This window comes from Haliotis rufescens, unplaced genomic scaffold, assembly GCF_023055435.1.
Source record: "Haliotis rufescens isolate VD_foot unplaced genomic scaffold, xgHalRufe1.0.p SCAF_4, whole genome shotgun sequence".
Lineage (NCBI taxonomy): Eukaryota > Metazoa > Mollusca > Gastropoda > Lepetellida > Haliotidae > Haliotis > Haliotis rufescens.
The window spans coordinates 48657516-48682295 of record NW_025964112.1 but is presented as its reverse complement, the minus strand read 5'-3'; the positions used below and the strand labels follow the sequence as shown (position 1 = coordinate 48682295).

Genomic DNA, 24780 nt, shown 5'->3' with positions numbered 1-24780 from the left:
ATTGTTTATCAGTGAATGAATTCTTTTACATAATTTCATCCCAATGATGTACTCTAAGTCTTCGATTTAGTTAGACTTTAATCTATTCTTGCAACCGTCAATAATCCCCTGTCATGTTTATAGATACCTGAACTTGAAGATCCAAGAGGGCGACGCCCACCACATTACCTGCCCAGCATTTGACTGCACCATGCTGGTACCTGTAGATGTGATAGAGAGTGTTGTGTCCAGAGACATGGCCCTCAGGTACCTGCAGTTTGATATCAAGGTAATGTGCTGGTTTTTTATCATGTTTATGCTCAAGTGATGACTTAGTCAAAAGAGGGAATAGAATTACAGGACCACAAATGAACCATTTCAAAAGCAGCAGTTTTCTTTTTGGAAGCATTTCCCTTTTCATGTTGATCATTGCTCACAATATGAATCACTGGATTGTCTAGTCCTGACTCAATAATTTAGAGGCCGCCGTCATATAGCTGGAAATGTTTAACTTTTCCTGCATTATGTATTCCGCATTGTTCTTACTACCGAAGTCCTAACTGGAAATGAATGATGATATATCAGGGTCTTCAGTAACTCTACTGCCCAACAGGGACCGCCTCCGTGGTCTAGTGGTAGAGCGTCCCCCCGGAGAGTGGAAGGTCCGGGGTTCGATCCCCGGCCGCGTCATACCAAAAGATGTTAAAAGATGGTACTTGTTGTTACCCTGTCTGGTGCTCGGCATTAAGGGGCTAAAACAAGGACTGGTCGGCTCGGAGTCAGTATACTGTGTCTGAGTGGGGTATTCATGTTAAACTGCGGCATGGTATCTCAGTGAGCTAGCACTATAAATCGGCATCAGTCCGGACTAGTACAAGCAGCCACACAAACACACACACGTACATGCACGTCGCTATAGAAGTGCAATAATCTTGGACGCGACGTTAAACCCCATTTCACCTCACCTCACCTACTGCCCAACATTACCCCTGACCCCATGACATCTTGTGTCGGAAGACACGCCCCCATCTGGAGTCGGAAGACACGCCCGCCTATATAATTTCAGCACCCACCGGGCCGCTACCAGCCATGTGTGAATTCACTAAGGAGAGACACGACAAAGATTCCTTTTGAGGCAGGAATCATGGCGCATACCCCAGAGGCGGAACCAGCATTGGCGGCCGATTGGGGTTCTTGGGGAGGAAAGGCTCGAATACGTGTTATGTTGATTTTATAGACTTATCCTGCATACCCAAGGGCCATCCCGTGGCTTATGTCTACCTCAGCATTGTACCATCAGTCTTGAGGGATGTTTTGAAGACAGTAACGACATAAAGGGTGCGTGTCTTCCGACACCAGATGTCACAATGGTCTGGGACGTCATGTTGGGTGAAAGAGTTACTGAAGATGCTGATAGATCGTCATTCCATTCTAGTCAGGTCTTTGGTAGTAAGAGCAATATGTAATGTAGGATAAGTATAAAACTCTCTGATTATGGAATTATTGCTGAATCAAACAACTTGATGATGACAGTGGCTGCAGGTAGTCAGGACCAAGTTAGTAAGGCTGAAGGGGTCGTCGGCACAGGTACTTCAGAAATGTACCCAAGGTACGTTTCTGAATACAGAAATGTACCCTTGCCAAAATCAGAATACAGAAACGTACCCAAGGATGAGTCCATTCTGCCGCAGGGCCGAAGGGCGCAATGTGCGTAACCGGTTCTTCAGCGTTAGAAATTGGCACTTGTCCTGTAGTCCTTGCCAAATTGCCCAATAGTTAAGGTATCATAAGGACTAGTAGACGCTTGCCCTTTTAAAGGGTTTTGCTATATGTTATCATTATAAGGACTAGTGGTTCAAACCTGTTAGTTTCTACCGTTGTTCTTTACATATTCGTCACTTTCTGTGTGCCAAACCGCGGTTAATTCGACATGGCAGTATTCATGAGATGAATTCCAGTGTATCATATAGGAAACAATCATACACAGTGACGCACATACATTAATCTAATATTCCGGCAATATTCCACGATGCATACATGCACTCATAATCAGGCGAACCAGAACTCCAACAAGAACCGGTTTCTGATTTGGGTTTGGGTTTGGGTTTGGGTTTGGGTTTGGGTTTGGGGAATATGGACTCGTCCGCCATTTAGGGTAGCAGGTACATTTGTGTATTCTAATCTTGGCTCGGGTACATGTCTGTATTCAGAAATGTACCTGTGCCGGCAACGACCTCTTCGGCGTTAGTAAGAAACCAAGATGGTCAGACCAAGGTTACTTTATCATATCATATGACTGCTTTTCCAGGCATTCGTGGACAGCAATCCGGACATGAAATGGTGCCCTTATCCTGGTTGTGGCCGAGCAGTCAAACTGCCAGACTTGGACAACCAGGCCGCGTCATCGTCGTCATCAGGCCCCCAGGGGCGGATCAAGATCCCAAGTGACACCTCCCGGGGGGTGGACTGTGGGGCAGGGCATTACTTCTGTTGGTAGGTTGGGCAAGATGAAAATAGGACATGTGGTATAAGTAATGTGGTCAGCTGTGAGGGTAATTTCATGAACACAGCTTTTACCAGAACATTACTTCTCAAACTGAGACTTTAATACATTTGAGGACCTTTTAACATCCAAAGATGATACCATACAATATAATGTTGCTTTGGATATATCCCTTACCTTAATTTTGCTGACTGTTATTCTGAAATGTATATGATCAATGTGATATAAATAACATGGAAGTATGTCCAAATGTGGAATTTACCAAAATGTTTTTGGGCATACCGTATTCGACGTAATAAGCGCCTCGCTCTAATAAGCGCCCACGGCGATATTTGCTAATATATTGACTAGTGAACAATCCCAATTAGCACCCCTTCCGATTGATCAATGTACACAAGACTTATTTATTCGCGTATAATACGCACTCGTGTGTTATATGCATTCTTAATTATGGGCAATTAAATTCTGGAAAAATGTATCTGTCGTATGTAAACATTTCAGTGTATCAGCATAAACCACGAAATTTATCTTTCAACTCTCTTTTTTCCACCAAATTAATATTCTAATAAGAGCCCCCTATTTCTAATTTTGAGAGCGCCCTGGGAGCTTATTACCGCAAATACGGTAAATCATTTCTTACAATAAATAAATGGTTGATTTCAGATGATATTAGCATGATTAGAAATTTGCTTCCTGCCTTCTTTTTATTATTTTTATGAGGTTATAAAATAAGTATTTTAGAAGCTTAACAGTGTTTCAGTGTAGTGAAATAAGTAGTCGCAAGTTTGTAATCACCAGGGGACTGATAACTGGAGCATGGCCACACATTATTCTTTGAAGATGGTTTGTTTGAGTTTAGCGGCTTTATGATCACAAGGAACAACAAGGCCTCGTTTCAGCAAGTCATCTTAATGCTGTGATGTTTGTGAGCCTATGGGACAACCATAGCTAAGATTCCTTTGTGAAACAGGTGAAATGTTTTCGGTCTTTCTGCACCAGGAGTATCCCTGCTCCTGCAGAGTAACTACAGTGTGTGAAGTATGTGACATTAGCCAGATGCGTCTTGTGTCTCCAGGGAGTGTTTGGAGGATGCCCATGAACCCTGTAGCTGTGATAACTGGAAGAAGTGGGCCTTGAAGGTGTCGGAGGTGAAGCCTGAGCAGTGTAAGAGTATGTTCTTTCTCTTGAGAGTGTACACTCTGTTCTTAGGCTGTAGAAACTAACTTGCCATTGGGACATTTATATTTTTTCAGTTTCTCCTCTCTCCGCTCCCGCCCTGGATATTTTTCTGAATTTCCTGTTTCAGGAACAAATCTGAGCTGTAGTTTATCTTAAAGATGTTCCAATAAGGGAGGTAACTCAGCCTATTGCGTTGTTTTCTTCTATCCACTGATTCTGTCTTGGAAGCCATGAAAAACGCTGGTGCAGCAAAATTGGAATATATCACACGAACAATTCCATTGTGATCCAGTTTTGCACATAACTTAAACAACAGACATCTTGTCAGTTGTAGCCTCAACTAAAGGCTGGCTTTAGTTTTCTTTTCTGAATCGGAGCATGGAGAGGAGAAACACATAAAATAATATGGATGACCTTATGATGAGGTACAGTGTGTCATGCCAGTCCAGATCCTGCTGGTATTGAAACTCAGTCAGTCAGGAACATGATTTGTTAATATGGACATGATATATAGTATTAAGAATTTCCTGATGATTTTGCCCAGATGGTTTCACTGTATATCGTGATACATTGTTAACCCTTAACCCTTAACCCTAGCCCTTAGAATTGTGACATGGGATTTAGGTCTAGTAACAGTTTCTAGCATTGGCACTTACTAATTTGGAAACAAAACTGTATCAGAGACCTCATCTCATTTCATTCGCTTATATTAAAACTGCTAAAAGTCCCTTGTCAAGGTCTACGTTGAAGCTGGGGCGGTCGGGTAGCCTAGTGGTTAAAGCGTTCGCTCGTCAAGCCGAAGACCCGGGTTCGATTCCCGACATGGGTACAATGTGTGAAGCCCATTTCTGGTGTCCCCACCCCCCACCCCCCCCCCCCGTGATATTGCTGGAACATTGCTAAAAGCGGCGTAAAATCATACTCACTCACTCACTATGATGAAGCTGAAATAAGAATGGAACCACATTCATTCATTCATTCATTCATTCATTCATTCATTCATTCATTCATTCATTCATTCATTCATTCATTCATTCATTCATTCATTGACAACAGGATTTATGCTTGGTTTGATTCAAGGGATGAACCTACGTCCATAAGAACATGTACAGGAAATTATTAAAGATGTTTATGGTCTTAAGTTCTTGCTTAGCTCACCTGAACCAAAAGTTCCTGTGAGCTTATGGCATGGTCCATCATGAACATTTACCTTGTCATCATGTCCTCCCAGTGTTACTTTAATAACCTTCATTGGGTATTGAGACACATTTGGTATTCAGGAGTAGGAGTGGCGCTTAACGCCATAGTCGGCTATATTCCAAATATACCATGACTACCTTTAGATAACAGACCATGCAACAGCTGACTGGTAGCGAGAGGAATATTTATTGGGGTACGATGACATGCAATCAGTTACTGGTAGCATGAGGAATTATTTATTTGGGGACGATGACATGCAATCAGTGAGTGGTAGCATGAGGAATATTTATTGGGGGCAGATGACATGCAATCAGTGAGTGGTAGCATGAGGAATATTTATTTGGGTACGTTGACATGCAATCAATACTGGTAGTGTGAGGAATTATTTATTTGGGGACGATGACATGCAATCAGTGAGTGGTAGCATGAGGAATATTTATTGGGTGATGATGACGTGCAATCAGTGAGTGGTAGCATGAGGAATATTTATTGGGGGGCGATGACATGCAATCAGTGAGTGGTAGCATGAGGAATATTTATTGGGTGACGATGACATGCAGTCAGTGAGTGGTAGCATGAGGAATATTTATTGGGGGGCGATGACATGCAATCAGTTAGTGGTAGCATGAGGAATATTTATTGGGGTACGATGACATGCAATCAGTGAGTAGTAGCATGAGGAATATTTATTGGGGTATGATGACATGCAATCAATGAGTGGTAGCATAAGAAATATTTATTGGGGGGCGATGACATGCAATCAGTGAGTGGTAGCATGGGGAATATTTATTGGGGGACGATGACATGCAATCAGTGAGTGGTAGCATGAGGAATATTTATTGGGTGACGATGACATGCAATCAGTGAGTGGTAGCGTGAGGAATATTTATTGGGGGACGATGACATGCAATCAGAGAGTGGTAGCATGAGGAATATTTATCAGGGGACGATGACATGCAATCAGTGAGTGGTAGCATGAGGAATATTTATTGGGGGACGATGACATGCAATCAGTGAGTGGTAGCATGAGGAAAAATTTATTGGGTGATGATGACATGCAATCAGTGAGTGGTAGCCTGAGGAATATTTATTGGGGGACGATGACATGCAATCAGAGAGTGGTAGCATGAGGAAAAATTTATTGGGTGATGATGACATGCAATCAGTGAGTGGTAGCATAAGAAATATTTATTGGGGGACGATGACATGCAATCAGTGAGTGGTAGCATGAGGAATTATTTTTTGGGGTACGATGACATGCAATCAGTGAGTGGTAGCATGAGGAATTATTTTTTGGGGTACGATGACATGCAATCAGTGAGTGGTAGCATGAGGAATTATTTATTGGGGGACGATGACATGCAATCAGTGAGTGGTAGCATGAGGAATATTTATCAGGGGACGATGACATGCAATCAGTGAGTGGTAGCATGAGGAATATTTATTGGGGGACGATGACATGCAATCAGTGAGTGGTAGCATGAGGAAAAATTTATTGGGTGATGATGACATGCAATCAGTGAGTGGTAGTATGAGGAATATTTATTGGGGGACGATGACATGCAATCAGTGAGTGGTAGCATAAGAAATATTTATTGGGGGACGATGACATGCAATCAGTGAGTGGTAGCGTGAGGAATTATTTATCAGGGGACGATGACATGCAATCAGTGAGTGGTAGCATAAGAAATATTTATTGGGGGACGATGACATGCAATCAGTGAGTGGTAGCATGAGGAATTATTTTTTGGGGTACGATGACATGCAATCAGTGAGTGGTAGTATGAGGAATATTTTTTGGGGTACGATGACATGCAATCAGTTAGTGGTAGCATGAGGAATATTTATTGGGGGACGATGACATGCAATCAGTGAGTGGTAGCATGAGGAATATTTATTGGGGTACGATGACATGCAATCAGTGAGTGGTAGTATGAGGAATATTTTTTGGGGTACGATGACATGCAATCAGTGAGTGGTAGCATGAGGAATATTTATTGGGTGACGATGACATGCAATCAGTGAGTGGTAGTATGAGGAATATTTATTGGGGTACGATGACATGCAATCAGTGAGTGGTAGTATGAGGAATATTTATTGGGGGACGATGACATGCAATCAGTGAGTGGTAGTATGAGGAATATTTATTGGGGTACGATGACATGCAATCAGTGAGTGGTAGCATGAGGAATATTTATTGGGGTACGATGACATGCAATCAGTTAGTGGTAGCATGAGGAATATTTATTGGGGTACGATGACATGCAATCAGTTACTGGAATTATTTATCGGGGTTTCAGTTAGATATTCTTCAGTATCCTTGCCAATTATCAAAGGATTCTTCAAGACATTTTATCATGTTTAGTTATAATAGGACAATGTCCTAAAAATACTACTCCATGATGCACAAAACTGATGCTCATAATGTCAAGTGTTTGCTTAAATAGTTATGACCTTGAACCTTTTTTTAGCCTTTTCTTCTAGTCACTTCACATGTTGTAACCATTCTCTAAAATCATAGCGTTAATGAAGCTAGTCTGGAACACACAAAGTACCATTGTCATTAAAATTGTTTTCATAATTCTGAACCAATTTTTATAAGGCCACATAGGCTACCATGTTAAACATGTAAATTTGACCCCCTACTTCAGCATTTGTGGAGGTATCAGTGTGTAATGTAACATTTGTATTAACATATGAAGATTCAGAATGTTTGATTATGACCCTAGTATGACCTTCCTTTTCTAAATTAAAACATACCCCATGATCTATAATGTTGCAGATGCTCCAGGGAATTCAGGTGAGCTACAGAGTGCCTCTATTTTATTACTCACCCCCAGCTTACATTTTCCTCCTGACATTTATACACAGACATGTAATGAAAGTCTCGATAATGTGAAATGGATATCATTAATAATGCACTGAATTAACAGCTTGGTGAAACTTTTGAGTTGTTTTTGACTAATGATGAGTTGCAAAGTAGAGTTATCGATGACGAGATTTGTGTGAATGTTTCAGTGAATGGTGTAGAGATTTGTGTGAATGTTTCAGTGAATGGTGTAGAGATTTGTGTGGATGTTTCAGTGAATGGTGTAGAGATTTTTGTGGATGTTTCAGTGAATGGTGTAGAGATTTGTGTGAATGTTTCAGTGAATGGTGTAGAGATTTGTGTGAATGTTTCAGTGAATGGTGTAGAGATTTGTGTGAATGTTTAAGTGAATGGTGTTGTAGAGTGAGGTACTGATGTAGAGGCTGTGTGAATGTTTCAGTGAATGGTGTAGAGGTTGTGTGAATGTTTCAGTGAATGGTGTTGTAGAATAGAGACACTGATGTAGAGGTGTGAATGTTTCAGTGACTGGTGTTGTAGAATAGAGATACTGATGTAGAGGTGTGAATGTTTCAGTGAATGGTGTAGAGTAGAGACACTGATGTAGAGGTGTGAATGTTTCAGTGAATGGTGTTGTAGAGTAGAGACACTGATGTAGAGGTGTGAATGTTTCAGTGAATGGTGTAGAGTAGAGACACTGATGTAGAGGTGTGAATGTTTCAGTGACTGGTGTTGTAGAGTAGAGATACTGATGTAGAGGTTGTGAATGTTTCAGTAAATGGTGTAGAGTAGAGACACTGATGTAGAGGTATGAATGTTTCAGTAAATGGTGTAGAGTAGAGACACTGATGTAGAGGTTGTGAATGTTTCAGTAAATGGTGTAGAGTAGAGATACTGATGTAGAGGTTGTGTGAATGTTTCGGTGACTGGTGTTGTAGAGTAGAGATACTGATGTAGAGATTTGTGTGAATGTTTCAGTGACTGGTGTTGTAGAGTAGAGATACTGATGTTGAGGTGTGAATGTTTCAGTAAATGGTACGGAGGAGGAGACTGAGACAGCAGCCAACTGCCTGTGGCTGGTGACCAACTCCAAACCCTGCCCCAACTGTAAGTCTCCTATACAGAAGAATGAGGGCTGTAACCACATGAAGTGTTCAAAGGTAAATCACAAAGATACTGCCTTCTTCTTGTAAGAATATACTGTGTAACCATGGTAACCCATAGGTGCAGATTATTCCTCCCATATAAAATCACTCTTTCTCCACATTTGTTTGCCATCAGTATTTGGTTGAAAGTCCTTGATAAGATGCTTCTGACAAGAATAACTGCTTCATGAAATTATAAAAGATAATGATTTAGAGTCCTACCTTGGCAGAATTAACACATCTGGACGAGCTGTATAAGTGTTTAACAATGTTGATGTTTCTAGTGCAAGCATGACTTCTGCTGGGTATGCCTGGAGCAGTGGAAGCGCCACAACTCCAGCACTGGGGGGTATTTCAAGTGTAATAGGTACGAAGCCGTGAAGAAAGTGGAGGAGAAGACAGCCCAACTGGTCACAGAGGTAGGGCAGGCTTTATCGTGGGTTCAGTATGTTGGCAAGAAACAAATGTTAGGACTTCTTCATGATTTTTACAGCTTTTGATGGACATTCTTCCATATTACCATGTTTGATAACGATCTTCAAGACAGTTTGGCGGTTTGACAGTTTCAAGGCATCTTTTTAGTGAACTGGATCCCCTTCCACAAAGCCATCTTAGCGCTAAGGTGATCGTAACTCCCATACTTTAACGAGGACTTACGAAAGTCGTAGTGCTGGATAATCGTAACTCCCGTACTTTAACGCAGATGATAGTTGTTGTGGATGTTTTAGTCAGGAGATAAACATGTGTTTTCAGATTTGCAGGTGGTATTGAGCATACACTGCCCATAGTTGTTCTGATAAACATTGACATTTCACAAATGTTGTATCATTGTCTTTCAAATTGGGGATTGAGAAAAAAAAAAAATTCTCAAGTAAAGTATCAAGGTGCCAAGAGCAGGGTCAAATTTAGTGATAAACATTTAATTATGTGTTTTCAGAATTATGGTGTTAATGTGTTTTGAGATTTCATTTGGGACTGATGTCGTTAGGAATTAAGAACCCAAACAAGTGACATCAGTGAATAACTGAGCATCTTTGGTATCAACGTTGGACTTTATACTTGTTGAAAACTGCGTTGTTTATTTTTTCAGTCAAGATGTCTTTTATCATAAATCATATGTGGTAAATGTCAGTGTTTATCGTTTGTTTGTTGTTTAACACCGCAATCAGCAATATTCCATCAATATGACAACATTCTGTAAAAAATCGAGCATGACCCAGACAATCCAATGTTTCCATGCAATCAAACAAGTCAGCAAGCCTGACCACACAATCAGGGTGGTGGGTAGCCTGGTGGTTAAAGTGTTCGCTCATCACACCGCAGATCCGGGTTCGATTCTACACATGGGTGCAATGTGTGAAGCTTATTTCTGGTGTCCCCAGGGGTGATATTGCTAGAATACTGCTAAAAGCGGCGTAAAACTACACTCACTGACCACACAATCCATTTAGTTGTCTCTAACGACCAGCACAGGTTACTGGGGACCTATATTCTCACCGGATCCCCATGCAGTGTTGAAGATATGGCTCATATATTTCAGGCTGAGGAGAAGAACACTAAACTACAAGAACTAAATCGTTTTGTTCACTACTACACAAGATTCAAGAACCATGAAAACAGTTACAAGGTAAGAAGGCTTGAACATGTCAGATAGGATTTTTTTCAAAGTCATTTTGGCCCCAACTAATATCAAAGTTTCACACTTAACATTTTCTGTTTCATAATTTATTTTTCTGTGCTCAACATTGCTTGTAGTATCTTTAACTTTTATGTTTTGTAGCTTGAAGAACCCCTGTTAAAGACAGCGAAGAATAAGATGATGAAATTAGCCCAGGCAGTGACTGATACAGGTAGGTGTGAAGGAGAAAGTTGATCAGTATGCTTCTCAGCTGATGTTACTCAACTACTGCAGTTTCAATGAGCTAGACAGCATGAATTGTGATTGCTTTTCATGACTCTTTGTCAGTGCTTATGATCTGAGGTATAATTCACCATTGTGTCTCTGTAAACAGCTACTGCTAACACTGTCCTAGGTTTATCTAAGGTACTATTCATCATTGTGTGTCTATCAACAGCTACTGCTAACACTGTCCTAGGCTAATCTAACTCGCAGTTCATCATTGTGTGCCTCTGTCAACAGCTACTACTAACACTGTCCTTGGCTAATCGAAGGTACAATTCATCATTGTGTCTATGCCAACAGCTACTGCTAACACTGTCCTTGGCTAATCGAAGGTACAATTCATGATTGTGTCTATGCCAACAGCTACTGCTAACACTGTCCTTGGCTAATCGAAGGTACAATTCATCATTGTGTCTATGCCAACAGCTACTGCTAACACTGTCCTTGGCTAATCGAAGGTACAATTCATCATTGTGTCTTTGCCAACAGCTACTGCTAACACTGTTTTAGTTAATCTGAGGTATAATTCATGATTGTGTCTATGCCAACAGCTACTGCTAACACTGTCCTTGGCTAATTGAAGGTACAATTCATCATTGTGTCTATGCCAACAGCTACTGCTAACACTGAGACAAAGTTTGTGGAGGATGCAGTACACCAGCTGCTCAAGGCCAGACTGGTGCTCAAGTGCTCCTATGTGTATGGCTACTACTTGGACGGGCCTGGCTATAAAAAGATTGTGTTTGAGTTCATGCAGGTAGGTATTCACATGACATGGAAACAATCTCATTATAATCATATCTTTGTGCTCTGTATCTGCCAGATCTGTTTGGAACCGCCTCCGTGGTCTAATCGTAGAGCGTCCGCCCGGAGAGCGGAAGGTCCGGGGTTCGATCCCCAGCCGCGTCATACCAAAAGACGTTAAAAGATGGTACTTGTTGTTACCCTGTCTGGCGCTCGGCATTAAGGGGCTAAAACAAGGACTGGTCGGCTCGGAGTCAGTATACTGTGTCTGAGTGGGGTATTCATGTTAAACTGCGGCATGGTATCTCAGTGTGCTAGCACTATAAATCGGCATCAGTCCGGACTAGTACAAGCAGCCACACACACACACACATACACGTGCATTGAGGTCGCTATATAAGTGCAATAATCTTGGAAGCGACGTTTAACCCCATTTCACCTCACCTAACCTGTTGTTCATGCCCCCATAAACACACCAAATATTGAAGTCAATTCTTCCATAAACTTCTGTTTCAGACTGAGTTGGAGGAGGGTATTGAGATTCTTTCCCAGATGGTGAATCGTCTGTATCTGCGCACTCCACGGAAGAAGATCATAGACCAGGCACATATTGTTCAGCGTAAACGACTTGAGTTCATCACCGCCATTTCAATGGGTCTGGTGCCTCCCGAGACTCCGCCATCAATGAGGAAGAAGAAGAGGAAGAAATACAGCATGGAAACAGAGGATGTGAGTCCATTTGATTTTTGTGCCAAGACACTGCCATTTATGAGGCTGAACTACTGTTTTCAGCAGAATAGCTTGGCTTTGTCTTAACTAAGTTTGGGGGCTCAGATAGCCCAGTCGTGATTCGCTGTTCAGAGTTGCGTCTCTTTGGCATGTCAGAAACCTATGATGGTGGGTTCGAATCCCGGTTTGTGCCGATTATGTTTCTAGGTTTGTCTGCAGTATACCCGTGCTCATGGGTTTCACTGAAGTGGTAAATGTCTGAGACCTGCATCACTTTGGGCTTCCCTCCCACATAAAGCTGGAATCCTGTTAAAAGCGGAGTTAAACCCAACTCACTCACTTAGCTTAGTTTGCTAGAAAGCAATTTACAAATCTCAATGACCAGTCTTCATGACCTGACATGACCTGACATCATGACATGACCTGACATCATGACATGATTTCATGACATGACCTGACATCATGACCTGACCTGACTTGACCTGACATCATGACTTGACATGACCTGACATGATCTAACATGACCTCACATCATGACCTGACATGATCTGACATCATGACCTGACATCATGACCTGACCTGACATCATGACCTGACATGATTTGTCATCATGACCTGACACCATGACCTGACATGTTCTGACATCATGACCTGATGTCATGACTTGACATGACCTGACTTCATATCCTGACATCATAACCTGACATGATCTGTCATCATGATCTGACATGACCTGACATCATGAAATTACATCATGACCTAACATGATCTGATTTCATGAACATACATGACCTGACATGACCTGCCTTCATGACCTGATGTGATGAAATGACATCATGACCTGACCTGACCTGCCTTCATGACCTGATACTATGACCTGACATGATCTGACATCATGACCTGGCATGATATGACACCATGACCTGCCATGATCTGACTTCATGACATGACCTGACATCATGAAATGACACCATGACCTCACGACCTCATGATCTGACTTCATGAGATGGCCTGCCTTCCTGACCTGATATGATAAAATGACATCATGACCTCACATGATCTGCCTTAATGACCTGACATGATCTGACATGACAATCTGACATGACGACCTGACATGACATGACATGATCTGACACCATGACCTGACATGATCTGATCTCATGACCTCTCTTCTTGACCTGTCTTCTTGACCTGACATCATGACCTGTCTTCTTGACCTGACATCATGACCTGTCTTCATGACATGACATCATGAACTGTCTTCATATCCTTACATCACCGGACATCATGACCTGCCTTCATGACCTGATGTGATCTGTCATCATGACCTGATGTCATGACCTGACATGATCTGACTTCATGACCTGACATGACCTGACATCATGACCTGCCTTCATGACCTGATGTGATCTGACATCATGACCTGATGTCATGATCTGACATCATGACCTGACATGACCTGACATCATGACCTCACATGACCTAATTTCATGACATGACTTTATTGCTTAACTTCATGAGCTGAAATTGTGCCATCATGACCTGACATGATTTCCTGATATCCCTTACTGAAAACTCCCTTGCTGAAATTTCATCATCCATTATTCAAGTGCATAACCTAATGGCATTGTGGTTTGCAGGAGGACCTCCGCAAGGCCATACTAGCCTCCATACAAGAAGTGGATCCAGCAAACCCCTGGATCAAGGACGCTTCAGGCCGACACACCAATGTCATGGCCTACCTGGAGTGGCCAGCGGAGGACAGCGATGATTCCGACACTGACATTTCTGTCTCGGCCCTCAGAACATATGGTAACATCATTCTTTCTCTGCAATATGATCAGCCACAAATCTGTCTGTACATCAGGGTCACGTGTGGAGATTCCCACTGAGAATATAGGTCCCCAGCAACCCATGCTTGTTGTAAGAGGCTACTAAATGGACTGGGTTTTTTGGATTGCTGACTTACTTGATTACATGTCATCGTATCCCAATTGCATGGCTTGATGCTCATGATGTCAATCACTGGATCAGTATCACAAACAGTATCAGGGTATGTGACTCTAATATCAAACATCTTGAAATATGGGTAGCTCAGTTCAATTTAACTGTTTCAATCGCATTCTAGAAGTTGGTGAGTAAATAAGAAAATGTACAACTATAAGGATAACAACTTCTTGTTTATTGCTTTTAACGACGTTTTGCTGTAGATTCACTCCAGCATAATAACGGTGTATGATTTTACATTGAAACATCACTATGTGCAATAAACCAGAGGTTCTTATCCCTAAAGTTCTGTGATGTCTCAGTTCAATTTGTTGTGCAGAGTTGCATCCCATAGTGATTCCAGGATTAGCCTAGTTTAACCCCGATTAGGATTAAAAGCTGATCAAAAGCCGATTAAAAGTGGAATAATATTTACTCTCTCACTCAATGACCCCGCCGTGATATTGCTGGAATATTGCTAAAAGCGGCGTTAAACAATACTCACTCACTCACTCACTCACTCACTCACTCACTCAATGACGAATCAGTAAGATTGACATTGCAGCCAGCTTTGTTTTGTGTTTAAGTTAAGCAGTTTCATGATTAATTTGCCTGGCTCATGAATGGCATGTGACATTTGTGATTGACACCTTGCCTCTTCTCCTAGGCAAATGTTGTCGACCTGGCTGCAGCCGGCCCCGCGCCCCCAACCCCCGCACTGGGGACATCCACGACTACTGCAGTCTGAGCTGTCTGAGGCGGGACCAGGAGGAAAAGGTGGAGCAGGAACACCAGGGTGAGTAACCATGGTAATGGCCAGATAGTGTGTCAGGCTAATGAGGCCTTACAATATGTTTCAGCTGGTTTACAAGATTGACTAAAAGAACCCAACTGAAATTAGAAAACAAATAATATGCTGTTTGACAGTTTTATTTTTGGCAGTCTCAGTTCAATTAAATGAAAACAAAATGCATTATAAATCAAACTCACTTTAATATGGCCATAGACAGGTTGAAACGATTCACCGAAACGCTGATGCACTGTGAGACATAACCTTCAAGACAATAACATGTATCGCAACGCATGATGATAAAAAAGTGAGTGAGTGAGTGAGTTAGGTTTAACACCGCTTTTAACAGGATTCCAGTTATATCGCGGCGTGTCAGCTTAATGTGGGAGGAAAGCCCGAAGTGATGCAGGTCTCAGACGTTTACCTCTTCGGTGAAACCCACGAGCATGGGTATGGTGCTGACAAACCTAGAAACATAATCGGGCCGAACCGGGATTCGAACCCACAATCATAGGTTTCTGGCGTGCCCAAGGGACGCAACTCTGCACATCGAATCGCGGCGCCTAAGACGACTGGGCCACCCGTGCCCCCCGATACGAAAGACAGTTATGTTTTTATTTGTTTGTTTAGTCATACATCTGCTATGGGAAACCACAATATGGGATACCTGCTCCTTTACAGATGACATTCCGGAGGTGATCCTTGATGAACACATGGATCTGCTTCGAGCTCTGGAGATGTCCCGGCTCCAGTACCTGAGGGAGAGCGGACTCATTCATGTGCCGGACACAGAGGATCACCTGTGAGTTGATCACTTTAGGCTGCTGTTCATCAATTAAAGGATTTCCATTCAATTTTTCCGAAATATCTTGTGGGATGTGATTTTGTTTCATATTTGTATTTTCGTGATTTCTCTGACTTAAACCATGTCATGGCGAATGTATAATGACTCTATAATTTCGCATGACCTATACTTGCACCTGTTTTACTTGTTTAAATGCCTGTTCAGAATGGCCAATGAATTCCTGGGTCAGAATCACCTGCCAGAACAATAGCTTCACATAATGATGATTTAGGGGAACACATGTATTGATTTTCTTTTTCTGTAAGTACTTGGAGACAATTAGACGATGTTTGTAGTGAGGCGGTTAGGGACAAAAGTGTAATAATTACTTTGTGATGGTCTAACCCCACCATTTTACCAGAGGATGTTTTGGTTTCAAGATGTCAGTCAGCCAGTTCCTTTGTGTCCTTTCTCTCACTTCGAATTACTGTGAATGTTTATGAGCTCCTTCACTGTGCTAAGATGCTCATGCTATCATCCACTCCTTTGTTTGTTTGGTAGTTTGGCTGGCAGTGATGACAATCAAATAATTTAGTTACAATGGCCTAAACTTGGAAAAGAATGGGAGTTTGTGCCTACAGATCAGGCCTGTGTCATAACACCCTAGTCACTTCCTCACTCACTCCATTTGGGCCTAGACCCGCGAAGATTCCGGGGTAGAATAGGTCTTCAGCAAACCCATGCTTGCCGTAAAAGGCGACTATGTTTGTCGTAAAAGGCGACTAACGGGATCGGGTGGTCAGGCTCGCTGACTTGGCTGATGCATGTCATCGATCCCAGTTGCGTGGATGGTGGCTCATGATATTAATCACTGGATTGTCTGGTCCAGACTCGATTATATACAGACAGACCGCCGTCATATAGCTGTAATATTGCTGAGTGTGGCATTAAACAAACAAACAACCAACCAACCAACCAACCAACCAACCAACCAACCAACCATTGGGGCCTAACTGACTTAACATGCCGAAGAAGCTTCTGTTTCTTTTTTAGTTGGCATCCATGTCTGTCGCAAAAACATTCTTTGATGTCCTTCTGTTAAGTTGTCACTCTGACAGTAAAATGTTGCCCTCACCAATGGGATCATATGTTTGGTGATTTGTTTATCTGATTGTGGTTTTATAAGATTATTGTGTATAGATACTGACAGTATTTTATATGGATTAAAATGGAGTGTGCATTATGAGTAATCAGACCAGTAATTGTATAAAGCTAGACTAGCTGTCTGGTTGGTAGTCCCATTCAATGAACCACTGATATGAGAAATAGGCTAAAGTCTGTTGACATTTTGTTTTCATGTGCTTATCTCTCAGAGAGAAATGACATTTTTACTCAACAGTTTGAAACTTGGTATTGTTTACAGAGTTATGGCCCTTGTTCCATGCTTTTCAACTATGTGCAAAGTGTCTGCATTGGGGACAGGTTTTCACAGAAACTACTGAAAATGCATGAACGACAGTTTGCATGCTTTTCTATGAGATACTTGTCAAGACTGAGTTTGAAAATTGGTGCAGTAATTTTTTTATTTTTACAGAGTTATGGCCCTTGCTCCATGCATTTCAACTTACTGCGTAGTGTGTGTAATGGGGACCAGTTTTCTCAGAAACTACAGAAGTTACAGGAATGAGACCTTGCATGTTTATCTATGAGAGAGATACTTGTCAAGACTGTGTTAAAAAATGGGTTCCGTAAATTATTTTTTCCAGCGTTACTCCCCTTGCAACATGATTTTAGATTTTAGCAAACACAGTTTTGGCCCTTGAGTCAAGTAAATTTTCAAAGTGCATATAGTGTCTGCAATGGGGACCAGTTTTCTCAGAAACTACTAAAGTTAGCTCATCTAAGAGATACTAAAAAAAAACTGAGTTCGAGAAATGGTACCATTAATATATATTATTTTTTCCAGAGAAGGGGGGCCTTTTGTGTGCATTAATTATCCCCCACCCCAACGAAGTTGGCGTGGGATATAGAAATGGGTTCTGTCCGTGTGTGCGTGCGTGTGTGCATCCCGAAATCGTTTCCGGAGCATAAATCAGAAACCGTTAAATATTACTCTACGAAACTTTGCATGTCTATCAGACTCATGCTGAACTGGTGCCTTTTGCTATTTAGGAATTTTATAAATTTTTATATTTTACGTTTCCATGGCAACAAGTTGGACTTAGGTTCTATAAGGGTGCTGTTCGTTTCTGGAGCGTAACTCAAAAACCGTAATTTCTTACAAAACTTTGCATGTTTACCAGACACATACTGAACTGGTGCCTTTTGCTATTTAGGAGTTTTATAAATGTTTATTTTAGAATTTCCATTGCAGCTATTTTGACATGGCCTAAGAGAAATGTTGGGTCAGTTACCTGGTTTGGGACCATAACGTGTTAAAATGGCGGGGGATATAGATGACTTCGTCGACTATACGCTTGTTTCACTTTTAATCATGTTTTTCTGAAGATATAAAGCAACCCTTTTGCCTATCTCTTTCTTAAGGCTTTTCTTGTTAATTTTTTTATCATTGTGCAGGAAGGGGAAGAACCACAATACACATCCAAATATAGGCTAAAGTGTGCATTGTATCCAATCAGCATCACCATTGTTCAGCTGAATGGTCGAAACATTGGACCATATCTAACTGTAGGATAATGTGTGTTCTTGTGGAAATCCCTCACCTTTGCAGGGCAAATAATGTGGACTAGTAACTTATTTTTGATGACAAGCCCTCCTGGCCAGTCATTTATGACTAATAACTAATTTCTACACTGCATACTGACATTTTCTTCTGTTAACAGTGACCAGCATATGGAGAGACTGACCTACAAGAAGTCCCCTGTAGACACCGGTCGACCCCGCTCCAACTCTGAGTCCATGCCCAAGAAGAAGGGTCTGACCCCTATGGAGGAGCTGGACCAGGAGCTGCAGAGGGTGCTGGAAATATCATCAACCATACCTAAAGGTCAGTGGGTCAACTACCATCAGATAAGTCACGATAAGTCAAATAGTTAATTATTAGATGGGCATCCGATTGTTTCAAAACTCGAGGTATTTAATTTTTTATGTTTTTTTAATGTTTTTTAAAGAAACTGTTCAAACGTTAAATGTCAACAACTATGATTCCAATATGGTTATTTGGTTGGACAACGTATATATGTATTTCATCAAAAACAAGAGAAGAGAACACACATTAAGACTCTTTAGATGCCCCAAAACCTTTTGAGGCAGGATATTTGGTGTTGAGGTGGATGGGGACAAAAATCAAATGATCTACTATGGCCTAACCAACCAGTTTTACTGATGAGTTCAAGATGTCAGTGTGTTCCTCTCTTTCACTTACCGGGGCGGTTGGGTAGCCTAGTGGTTAAAGCGTTCGCTTGTCACGCCGAAGACCCGGGTTCGATTCCCGACGTGGGTATAATGTGTGAAGCCCATTTCTGGTGTCCCCCGCCGTGATATTGCTGGAATATTGCTAAAAGCGGCGTAAAACCATACTCACTCACTCACTCACTTTATTTTACCGTATATTATCCGTCTATAAAGTGACTCCGCCTATAAGGTGGTGACTCCCTGTAATTACCTTTAACATTGATGCTAATTTACATACCCTGTCTATAAAGTGATAAGGCGATCTGGAATGAAGCACATGACCAGCGCATACACAATCCCTACATTTGCAGTAAAAACATGTTTGTCTTCCATTTTGCTGATGGTTGAAGCATCACAATCCTAACAAATGTCCCTGATGTTGTTACAGAGAGTGACTCCGATGGTGTCCTCAAGGTGGATGTTCAGAAGGGAGACGGTAAGATTGGACTGCACAAACGGAAATGTAGCCAGTCTCATTTTGACGAGACCACCTCGACGCTTGTCCCGAGGGTGCCTAACAAGAGCGTGGAGGACTTGTATAGAGGCGATGGCACATGGCTCACCAGCCCGCACACTCCGACCTGTGCTTGTGATAAGTGTGTTGAGAGCCTGGGTGCTTATGCTGCCCCAGACAACCCTAGAGGATTCAGTCTTCTCAGCCTTGAAAGCAATACTTTCGGTGCAATCAAGGATCTTTCAGTGTCCAATATCCATGCTACAGATGATGATAAAACCAAAGACTTTCTATCAAAAGATTTTGCTGCCCTGTTTCAAAAACAGGATGGCAGGGCTGCTTGTTCTCAATCACAAGGTAATGGTGGCAAGCTTTTTGCAGCGAACACACCTTCTGAAGATGATTGCTCTTATGTGCTGAACAGCCCGTCATCAGAAAAATCTGCCTTATCTACCCAGTTGTGGCGCCCCCGGGCTGCCATACAATCAATATCAAGTGATCAGATTACACCAGTGGATTACGAAGCTGATCATTTAGCACTGAAGACCCCATCAGACACGTACAGTCATACAGACGAAAGCAAAGACACACCCGTCTCACCACCAGAAGATCTGTTCACTGAGGCTGACATTCATTCTAACCTGGCTTCAGAACTGGATGAGATCATAGCTTCGGGGTTTGATGACTTGGTTAAGTCTCCATCCGAGGCAGAACTGTTAGGTAATAAGGTGGACCTACCGGAACTCAGCGAGGCGGATATTGAGATTGCATTGAGTGAGGTGTGCCAGGTGCCGGAAGTGACGCCAGACACCAGTTACGGAGACTCTGGCCATGTGTCCTTGCTAGAGATGGCCGAGAACCTGCTTCAGATGTCGGAAGACATGCACATGCAGATCGAGGACATTGATAGGATGTATGAGGGTGACAGCAGCGGGGTGGGGGGCGACGAGGATACGCATGGGGAGGGTGCAATGGAGGGAGCAGTGGGGAGGGAGGATGTAGGGAGCACTGCCCCTGGGGTAGAGACAGACGAAGGTCGGATGGACCAGGCTGATGTGTGTTCAGGCAGTGTTGGTTGTCTTGGTGATGTGAGTGATGTGCAAGAGGATTTGTCTGTGACATCTGGTGACCTTGAAGCTGCTGGTGGCAGCGCTGATGATACCGGGATTGTGATTGTTGACTCTGTAGTGGAGGAGAAGAAGGAGGAACCAGTTAAGAGGAAGAGTAAGAAGAAGAGGAGGGAGAGACAGTCTTTCTATGTGTGACGAGGAGTTGGATCTTGGATGGAGATCAGTGATCAGGATATGTTTCTTTGATATTTCAAAAGCAAATACATGTAATAATCAATGACCGAGAAGTGATAAACAGACTGATGGTGTCACGTTGTTATGATCATTTTATGTACAGGAGTCACTTCATATTCTTCACAAAATATCTCACTGAACATGATTTCCTAGATACTTTTGCAAACTAGGATACAAGTGTAATGTTTAAATGCATCCAAATGAGCTTGTCACACATATTTATCTGGTTTTCTTTTTTGTATGATCCCGTTTGACAATGTTTGAAAAATCAAAATGATTTTATTCAGGAAGAGCTGTATTTATTGTCATATACTACTAGAAAAAGTTAAATTACATTAAGTAATACGTTACCACTGTTATACCGAGGCTGTTGTCTCCCACAACTGCTGCTATAGCGAAATCTACCACAGAGATCTCAATTACCTCATGCAGCACGTGCGTAGCCACCTAGCTGCCATGTGACACCCTTCACTCTTGTCTCCTTCGTCTGCTTAGCAAGACGTGTTTTCTCCTGCTGAAGCGTTCCTTGAAGATTTGGTGATATTTATTATAGTTTATTTTCTAATAAACTGTGCTTTTATGGGGCGTTGCGGTAGCTACGCTTGGTTATAATTTTCCCGCCCTTTTTTCTATATACTTGCGGGGTTCGCGTATGCACGTTGTGTTTTACGTTTCCCCTGTTCTTGTATGTTTTGGGGGTTAACATAACTTATTTCTTTAATAAAAGTTATATGTGTATGTTATATGTTCACATTGCTCGTTTATTTTCTTGTGAAAATGTTCGTTTGTGAATCATTGTGGTGCGTGCGTTGTAACCATGTTTTGTTCTTTGTTTATAGCAAACAATCAATGTCTGACATGGATATGTCCCCAGTATCCACCCCCTCTACCCCTGCTCCTCGGAGTTATGGGGTGTGCAGAAAGTTTTTGTCGTCCCGGGATCCCCACGTTCGTTGCCCGCGGTGCAGGGTTCCTTGCGGGGACACCCGGTGCATCCTGTGCGAAGGTCTGGGGCCTGCGGATTTTGAGCGGTACCGGCTGTACGTACAGTCCGTCTCCACCCCTGTGGTGGCCGGTTCGTCCGGTCGGGGTCCCCGTGCGGGTACCACCTCCTCGGCTGCGGCGGATCCCCTTGCGGCCCTCGGGCTGTCTGGGGATTCCGTCGCCGCATTGTTGTCGAAACTTGTGGATTCCATGCTGGCGGCCTTATCGCAAGATAGGCCGCTGGCTGTTCCGTCCCCGGCCTCTTCGGTGGCCGCGGGGTCGGACGCGGGGTCCACCGGTAAAGCGGCGGATCTCTTGGCGGCCCGTGTGCTGTCCGGGGATTCCGTCGCTGCATTACTTGCATAACTTGTGGACTCCAAGCTGGCGGCCTTATCTCAGGATAGGCCGCTGGCTGTTCCGTCCCCGGCCACTTCGGTGGCCGCGGGGTCGGACGCGGGGTCCACCGGTACGGCGGCGGCTCCCGTGGTCACCGGTCCTTCCCCCGAACCGTTGCTCCCGCTATCGGTTTAGGACCGCGTGGCCATGGTTTATGACCTCTTTGAGGACATGCCCCGGCCGGTACCGCGGGGAATCCACGACTGTGGGTTCCTCCGAGGTATACGATGAGTCTTCCGACTCGGCTTTCCCCGCATCAACCTTGCTGCGCGGTTTCAAGCCTTCCTTGGAGAACGCCTTCGCGGCGGCCTCCGGTCGGGGTCTCCCGTTGCCTCCGACGTCGTGGAGAAAGGGTTTATTCCCGGTACATGACCTTGCCTTTCCCGAGGCTGGTCCTACCGCGGAGGCCCATGTTGAGCGGTTGGGTGTCCGTGCCCCACCGGCTGCTACGGTAACGCAAGCTACCTTGCACCAGCTGGACGCCCTCGCTCGGCACTCCATGTCTCACGGAGACACTTACTTGGCTGCAGCGGCCCGTCTGGTCGAAGGTTCTCCCACGGACCGTGACCAGCGCATTTACAACTGCCTGCTCAGTTTAAATGCTTGCCTGGAGTACGTTGCCGAGGACTCTCGGCACACACTTGCTCTTGTTGGGTCCCTGCATAGGCGCCTGGGTGCCGCTCCTAACCGGAGCGCGCCCCAGGCTGCTGCGGCCGGTAGGTCTAAGGGGTCGGGTTCTTCTTCCTCTGGGAAGTAGCCCCGCCCTGAGGGCTCCGGTATGGGCAATCAGCTGCCCTTTCGCGGGAAAACGGGGAACTGGGGGAAGCCCAAGTCGTCGACGGACGGCAAGGGCCCCTCCAGGTGACTCTCATTGGAGGGGTTCGTATGCCGACAGCGCCAACTTCGGTTGGCCCTTAGGCGAACCCGAGTCACTTGGCCCTGGACAGTTGCGCCTGTCGCAACCTGTCAGGGCCCCCTCTCCTTCCCCAGTGGGAGCCAGACTCCAGACTTACTGGGAGAATTGGGAACAAGTGTTCGACGACCCGTGGGTGGTCAACACGATTCGGTACGGCTATCGGCTTGATCTCAAAGCGAATCCGCCGCTCACCGTTGCCCCGTTGGCAGGTTTCGATTCGGAAACCGATCTTCCCATCCTCGCCGATGCCATCGGCAGGTTGGTGGAGAAGGGGCAGTACGGGAGTTAGCTCTACCAGAAATAACACCGGGGTTTTACTCCAGGATATTTCTCGTTCCCAAGTAGGACAGTGCCGAACTCAGAATGATTCACACGTCCGCTCCCTGGCTGTTCACCCGGTTAACCACCCCCATAGTGGGGTTCCTCCACAGGAGGGGTGTCCGGTACTTCGCGTACCTGGACGACTCGCTAGTAGCAAATCGAATGACGGACACCCTGTCACGCCATCTCGATTTCGCACGTCGGCTCTTGGAGTAATTTGGGTGGATTATCAATCTCCCCAAGAGCGAGTTAACCCCTTCTCAGAACTTGCTGTTCATCGGAGGTCGGTTCATCACGGTGTCCCATCGCCTCTTTGTCCCCCCAGACCGGTGGCACAAAATTCAGGCGATGATTGCCAAAGTCTTAGCGGTGCAACAGACTGTTCACTTTTGGGAACAGCTGTTAGGGCTACTTGTATCAGCCCAGGACTGCACCGCACGGGGTCGTCTCCAACTCCGCCCGCTGCAACGGTTTTTAATCCAGTTGTTAGCAACGGAGGTGAACAGTGCGACCGTCGCCCTCCCGGATCGGCTCCGACCGCATCTGGAGTGGTGGACGGTCCCTTACATTGTCTTATCAGGAGTCTCTATGCGGCCCTACCGGGCCACGTTGACCCTGTATACAGACGCCTCTCTAGTGGGCTGGGGCGCCCATCTAAAGGGGGAGGTGAGCTCGGGGCTGTGGTGCTTAGACGAACTAGGTCTTCACATCACTTGTCTCGAGTTCAAGGCAGTGATCAACGCAGTCAATCACTGGAAGCATCGTCTCGTCGACGCCCGGCTCATACTGGCGACCGACAACACGACGGTAGTGTCCTATGTGAACAAACTGGGGGGAACCCACAGTCACTCGCTACTCGATCTCACGTTCGAGTTTTACGCTCTGGTGGACAGTGTCCCGTGCCAGATACGCGCCCGTCACATCCCAGGTGTGCGGAACGTACTGGCCGATGCTCTATCGAGGCCTCAGGATCCGAGCCCCACAGAGTGGATGCTGAACCCAGTAGTGTTTCAGTGGCTGTGCGAACGTTTGGGTCGTCCGATGGTCGACCTGTTCGCAACGCGGTTCAACAATCAACTCCCGTTGTTTGTATCACCAGTCCCGGTCCCGAGGGCCATCGATCACGATGCTCTCGCGTTAGACTGGACGGGCTTGGTCGCTTATGCTTACCCGCCGACAGCGTTGATACCACACATTCTAAGCCGGCTCCGAGGAGTTCGCT

At 44.2% G+C, this 24780-nt stretch overlaps 1 protein-coding gene across 4 annotated transcripts in view; it reads left to right on the top strand.

Annotated features, from left to right (window-relative positions):
* The window catches only part of LOC124151641 (ankyrin repeat and IBR domain-containing protein 1-like), a 36237-nt gene extending 14967 nt beyond the window's left edge, over nt 1-21270 (top strand). The window contains exons 10-24 of one of the 4 annotated variants that reach the window (XM_046524223.2): nt 124-268; nt 2288-2472; nt 3558-3646; nt 7644-7661; nt 8718-8848; nt 9118-9252; nt 10374-10460; nt 10614-10683; nt 11351-11493; nt 11997-12209; nt 13850-14021; nt 14863-14991; nt 15667-15787; nt 18613-18776; nt 19572-21270. In XM_046524223.2, coding sequence (XP_046380179.1) covers nt 124-268; nt 2288-2472; nt 3558-3646; nt 7644-7661; nt 8718-8848; nt 9118-9252; nt 10374-10460; nt 10614-10683; nt 11351-11493; nt 11997-12209; nt 13850-14021; nt 14863-14991; nt 15667-15787; nt 18613-18776; nt 19572-20902 — 3133 coding nt within the window. In that variant the 3' untranslated portion in view covers nt 20903-21270. Of the gene's footprint in view, nt 1-123; nt 269-2287; nt 2473-3557; nt 3653-7643; nt 7662-8717; nt 8849-9117; nt 9253-10373; nt 10461-10613; nt 10684-11350; nt 11494-11996; nt 12210-13849; nt 14022-14862; nt 14992-15666; nt 15788-18612; nt 18777-19571 lie in introns of all 4 variants that reach the window. The other 3 variants (XM_046524209.2, XM_046524236.2, XM_046524231.2) reach the window with 3 other exon arrangements.
* Nucleotides 21271-24780: the final 3510 nt, after the last annotated feature.